This window comes from Saccopteryx leptura, chromosome 1 (assembly GCF_036850995.1).
Source record: "Saccopteryx leptura isolate mSacLep1 chromosome 1, mSacLep1_pri_phased_curated, whole genome shotgun sequence".
NCBI lineage: Eukaryota > Metazoa > Chordata > Mammalia > Chiroptera > Emballonuridae > Saccopteryx > Saccopteryx leptura.
In genome coordinates this window covers 41,711,712-41,717,711 of record NC_089503.1, presented here as the reverse complement: position 1 = coordinate 41,717,711, position 6,000 = coordinate 41,711,712, and the positions used below count along the sequence as shown (strand labels likewise).

Here is a 6,000-nt window from a genome sequence, read left to right as displayed (position 1 = left end):
GATTGGCTGGGTCAGTTTAGGAGCTCAAGGGCTTTAGCCATGAACTCAAAGGGATTTCATCTGACCATCTGCCATCTGGCCCAGCAGGGACCATACTGAGGAGATGACTAGTAAAACAAATGCTGGCTGAAGGAGAGTCCTCTCACTGCACACCTTCCAGCAGTCTAGGTGTCCCGTCATGGGCCCACACCCTTTCCCTCCACAGCCCAGGTGGCCCTGCCTCGTCCCCTTCACTCAGACAGCAGGGCTGGCCTCCGGCCCCGTGGCTGCCAAGGCAGAGCAAGTCTGCCTTGTTTCCTCAGAGTTGCACAACGGGGAAATGACCTGTGGACAAAAACAGACACTGGTGTCCAGTAAGTGTTCCTTTCTACACTTCTAGGAGAAATGACCTGCAGGGACTTTGCCCAGGTCCAAGTCTGCTTTTTCTCCCCCTCCCCCACATCCCTGGCAGGGAGGGCTCAGTATACATAAATAGCAGTCACCGGTCCCCAGCAGGCAGGGACGGTAGCTCTCCTCCACTGGAAATCAGGTGAGGAACTACTCCAAGAGTGGTTGCTTCCCAAAACTTACTCTGTTCTGTCTTTCCCAGCAAGCCTGTGAATTCACGGTAAAGTATCATTCTGTGTTGAATTTGCCCTGTACGAGGTCAGGGCTGGGGGAGTACAGTTAGTGCTTTATGATTAATTACAGGCTGCTATAGGAGGACCAGTTTGGTCCTGACTGCACTCTTCCTCCACCAATGCCACCTTGGTGACATCATAAACAGTCTTGGGCTCAGAGACGATGGGTTCAGAATTGAGGGTCATGGTTCTGAGTGAGGTTTCCCAGATGCACAACCAGACTCTGTTTTACACACGAATCCCCAAGGATTCTTTCCCGTGTCTCCCTGACTCTCCCCTTTCATTCCAGCTCCATGAAGCTCTTCACAGGCCTCGTGTTCTGCTCCTTGGTCCTGGGAGTCAGCAGTCAGGGCTGGTTTTCATTCATGGGACAGGCTTATGACGGTAAAGTCACTGGCGACAGTGGGATGGGGGGTGGCATTTACGGACACTAGGGTTCACCCTGAGCTCCTTTGGGGCTGAGCTACTGGATCAGGTATGTGGCCTGATGTAGGAGAATGCGCAGGGGTTTGGGGAGTTTTTCATCAAACAGACTGCACAAAGGATGATTAAACTATCCGTCTCCTTCTCCTCACTCCCTCTCTCTTGCCCTCTTTTTCCTCCCGTCCCTTCCTTCTATTTCTTTATTGGACAGATCAGAGGGACCTGCAGCTTAGCTCTTGCTGGGGCTTCCTACAGTCTGGGGCACTGTCCCTGCTTCTGTCTGTTGGCTACTCCTTTTCTAGCCTTTTTTTTTTTTTTTTTTTTTTTTTGTATTTTTCTGAAGCTGGAAATGGGGAGAGACAGTCAGACAGACTCCCGCATGCGCCCGACTGGGATCCACCCGGCACGCCCACCAGGGGGCTACGCTCTGCCTAACAGGGAGGCGATGATCTGCCCCTCCGGGGCTTCGCTTGCGACCAGAGCCACTGTAGGGCCTGGGGCAGAGGCCAAGGAGCCATCCCCAGCGCCCGGGCCTTCCCTGCTCCAATGGAGCCTCACTGTGGGAGGGGAAGAGAGAGACAGAGAGGAAGGAGAGGGGGGGATGGAGAAGCAGATGGGCGCTTCTCCTGTGTGCCCTGGCCGGGAATTGAACCCAGGACTTCTGCACGCCAGGCCGACGCTCTACAACAGAGCCAACAGGCCAGGGCTCCTTTTCTAGCCTTTTAACTGATGAAAGAGACCAGTAGCATCTATTGAGTCTCCTGAGGGAACTCAGCCCTTGAATGCAATTTAGGGACCAAGTCTTCTGATGGGCTAAGGTGTGAGGAGTGTTCCATGACTCTTTCTGTGCTAACTGGGACACTTCTAGGGAACCAGGGACAGTTCTGGTCACCCATTTTAAGTTCAGAAGAACTTAGTGAGGCAGACATCTTCTCCAGCTTTGAAGCTTAGAGCAGGTGAGTATGTTGAGTACGGACTAGCTGCCAGTCATCACATCACAGAGTAGAGTCTGACCCGCTGAGGCCACAGTCTTGCCACGTAGACTTGCCCGGGTCCCTCTTCCTAAAGCTCAGTGGTCCTCAGTCCCATGTGCACACTGGTATCACCAGGAGAGAATTAAAACCTATTGAGGCCCGAGGCCCACCCCAGAGAGGCTGAGGTAATGGGACTGACATGGGGTATGGCATCAGACTTGCAAAATATCCCCAGGCGACTAGAAAGTAGCTCCAAAGCTGAGAAAGAATAACACTTTTCTAAGGTTTGCTTACCTCATCAGTCAGTCTAGTTAGAGAGTTATCAGGACGTCATTTATGACACTAACACTCAGAGGGTCTCAAGTGAGAACCAGGTGCGTTCTGTCTGCAGGACCACATTTCTTAGGCGTGAGTCAGGCAGAAGTGCTGTGTGTCGGTGCTTCTCTCTGAATCTGCTCCCTGTCACCACCTTGCTCACCAAGTTCCCCGACATTAACATTTGTAGCTTCATCCTATACCAGAGGTTCTTATTTATGGGCAGTTTTGTGCCTCATGGACAGGTGGCAATGTGTGAGGCAATTTTGGTTGTCACGCTGGAGGAATATGCTGCTCACACCTGGCGGGCAGAGACGCGGGCATTCTGGTGAACATCCTGAGTACTCAGGAAGGCCCAGAACAACAGAGAATCACCTGACCCCAAATTTCAAGAGTGTTGATGTTGACAACTCCTATTGTGTATTGACACCTCCCTTCTCTTCTGTAAATATATGTCACAGAGGCCTAAGTGAGGTGGAACCCATACATAGCATCTCAGGAGTCAGACAACTGAGTATAGCACAGCTGTGTCCCCACCTAAATGACTCGGTGGGGACTGGATTTGAGGAATGTTCTTCTTAACTTCTGGTATCAAGGCTGTTGCAACCACAGGCTAAAATTGAGTCAGTGGTAGATTTTTTATTCTTTTTTTTTTTCTTTTAAAAAGTGATATATTAAACTTATATACAGGATAATAGATTTTTCATTCTTGTTTCCTCTCTAAGGGTGTCACAGTTTTCTGGTATTTCACCTGATATCTCTTTGCCATGTCCTTTCCTTCTCAGGGGCAAAAGACATGTGGAGAGCTTTCTCTGACATGAGAGAAGCCAATTACAAAAATTCAGACAAATACTTCCACGCCCGGGGGAACTATGACGCTGCACAGAGGGGACCCGGGGGCGTCTGGGCTGCGGAAGTGATCAGGTAACAGGGCTCCTGGGGGTGCAGGGCGTTGTGCAGAGCCTGGCTGACTTTGGGCATCAGGAGGGCATAAACCCTAGAGAAGGACCTACAGGGGCTGTGGGCTCCTGCTCATGTTCTATGCCCACCTTCTCCATCCTTCCACGCCAGCGTGGGGCTTGGGCTGCCAACAGAGCCAGAGTAAGGCTGGTAAAGATGTTTGGTTCTGTCCCCAAAAAGAGAAATGAGGGACAAGGACTGATTCCCACCCTCGCCTGTGGGATCTGTCCACCCAGTGTGTGAGTGGTGACCCCAGAGCTGGGTGGACGTGCCCAGCTGGGTGAGTGTTTAGCTCCTTTTTCCTGGCTCCTCTAAGAGTCATTAATTCCTGGAAAGGGGAGGGTTGGGAGGGGGGGACAGTTTCTCATCAGCCCTTCATTCATCTCCTACCTGTCCTTCTTCATTCTAGCGATGCCAGAGAGAATATTTATGGGCGAGCCGCAGACCTTTTTAGACATGGAGACAGTGGTCACGGAGTGGCTGACTCAATGGCTGACCAGGAAGCCAACAGACATGGTCGGAGTGGCGGGGACCCCAATATCTACCGACCTCCTGGCCTGCCCAGCAAGTACTGAGCTCCTTCACTCTGCTCTCAGGATTCGGGGCTGCGAGCCCCTGAGGGCAGCGACACCCAGCCATTGAGTTCTACATCCCTGATGCTGATGGATGGTATCTAATAGCTATCTAATAAATGATTAAGAGATTGAATTGGTTGAATGTTCTTTGTAATTCCTTGGTGTGAAGACTGCCTGTTTGATACCACAGGGTGATGGATTAATAGCCACCCGACGTCTGAGACTGTGCCTGTGTGTTTGGTGTGGGAGACACATTCTCAGTGACATACAAGACAGTCACAGTGCAACAACTTTTCCCGTAATCAGACCTGCTCCTCTTCTGGTGCCTCGGGTTATACCTGTGCTCCGTGACCTCCTGTGTCCAGACTCCCTCACACCCAGTTTCTTGTGTACTGTCACCTCCTCTGCCCCAGGACCTCGTTCTGTTAGTGTTGCTCCTCAGTGGTCGCTGTCTGGGGGAAGGGCACGCAGCCACGGGAAGCCTGGGCAGGAGGATCCTGCTCTAGCAACTGCTGCCTTTTCTTCGGTTCTTTTCTCAGCAGCACATACTAATCCAATTATTAACCAGTAATTTTCTGTGCCATCTAAGGAATGCCTCCAGGCAGTATCCATTGCATTCGCTCTTTGTCTCATGCAAAGATCCAGGCACAGGACATGTCAGGGTATGTAGTCGCAGTGACAACATCGAGATTAAGTAGTTGAACTAACTTCCATAGTGCATTTGAACAGGATGTTCCCTCCACCCAGAACACTCTTCCCACCTGCTCCTCACTGGCTGCTCACTTCCTTTCCTGACCCCTCACTTGAGCTCCCTCTTCTGAGAGGCCTCTCTGACCACTGTCGTGGTAACATGCCTGTTCTTTCCTTCTGAAAACTATCAAGGTTAGAATGACTTTGTTCACTTCTTCGTTTACTTTTTCTGTTATTTGCTTTGTTTTTCTTGCTTGGATTGTTGTACATTGCTGTCCTCAGGTCTCCTCACAAAGGGATGCAGCATGGCTTGCAGCATGGTCTTGTTTATGTCATTCTTATATCCCTAGTACCTGCCCAGTCACCTGCCATATTATAGATGCTCAGCAAACACTTGTTGAATGAATCAGTACAATAGGAAGATAAGCATTCTTCAGAGGATGTCAGACCTGAAAGAAGTGCTTGGGATTGTGGAGAGTGGGGATATTTGCTGTAGGTTTTGTTTTAGAGAATGTTATTTTTGTGGCTTGAAGATGAATATACTTATCTATACCAAAATCTATACTAAAATACCCTCTACACTGACAGAAATTCACTATATTGTAAAATAATTACTTTGTCTAGCAATGATTTCTTTACAAGCCTTATCATAGGAATAAATATTATAAACCTCACCAATGCCTTTCAGATGTGTCAGCTTGTAGAGGCTGAACTACAGTGCACATGGTTTCCTCCTACGGAGTCATGTGAGAGTGGACCCAACATGTGTTCTCTCTGCAGAACTGCAGGATGAGGAGAGAAAACGGCCTTTTGTTGTATACATACATCTTCCTGCAATAATTCAAACCCTAAACCGGATGTTGTTGTGATGAGACTCAGTATGTGTGATTATAGTCCCAATAAACTGTCTTTAAGTTAATCAAATGGATGACTGTGTCAAGTGGGACTGACTTAGTTGGAAGGCCTTTAGAAGAAGGCTTAATTCTTCCCTTTGCTGGACTGCAAATAGTCATTGAATCTGCAATCCCGCTCCCATTTCTTTGAATCTCGCTGTTCCGGGACAAGAAGAGTCAGGCCTGGCTGTGAATTTTCAGTGTGTTCACATCCTCCCGTTCCTGGCTGCCCATGTTATGGACTTCACACTTGCTTAGCCAGCCCCCATACTTGAGTAAGCCAATTCCCACAATAAATCCCTTAAGATAGACATACATGTTCTATTGTTTCCCTTTCTCTGGTTGAACTCTGACTGGTACAGAATTTGGTAGTAGAAGTTGTTCCAGGAGAAAGAGAATCTTAAACATAATATAGATGATATAGATATAGATGATATAGATATAGATATATATATAGATAAAGATATAGATAGGTGATATAGATTTCTACTGAAGTTTCTTACAAGAAATTGGTTTCTGCAATGGTGAGACTGGCTAGGTCCAAAGTCGG

The 6,000-nt window shown here is 48.7% G+C and overlaps 1 protein-coding gene across 4 annotated transcripts in view; it reads left to right on the top strand.

The window, feature by feature from the left end:
- Positions 1–461: 461 nt before the first annotated feature.
- Positions 462–6,000, top strand: part of LOC136392584 (serum amyloid A-2 protein-like) — a 33,695-nt gene continuing 28,156 nt past the window's right edge. Inside the window, exons 1-4 of one of the 4 annotated variants that reach the window (XM_066364893.1) lie at positions 462–529; positions 910–1,004; positions 3,118–3,256; positions 3,702–4,005. In XM_066364893.1, the coding sequence (XP_066220990.1) occupies positions 914–1,004; positions 3,118–3,256; positions 3,702–3,867 (396 nt within the window). In that variant the 5' untranslated portion in view covers positions 462–529; positions 910–913 and the 3' untranslated portion in view covers positions 3,868–4,005. Of the gene's footprint in view, positions 608–909; positions 1,005–3,117; positions 3,257–3,701; positions 4,006–6,000 lie in introns of those variants that run through there. The other 3 variants (XM_066364884.1, XM_066364902.1, XM_066364875.1) reach the window with 3 other exon arrangements.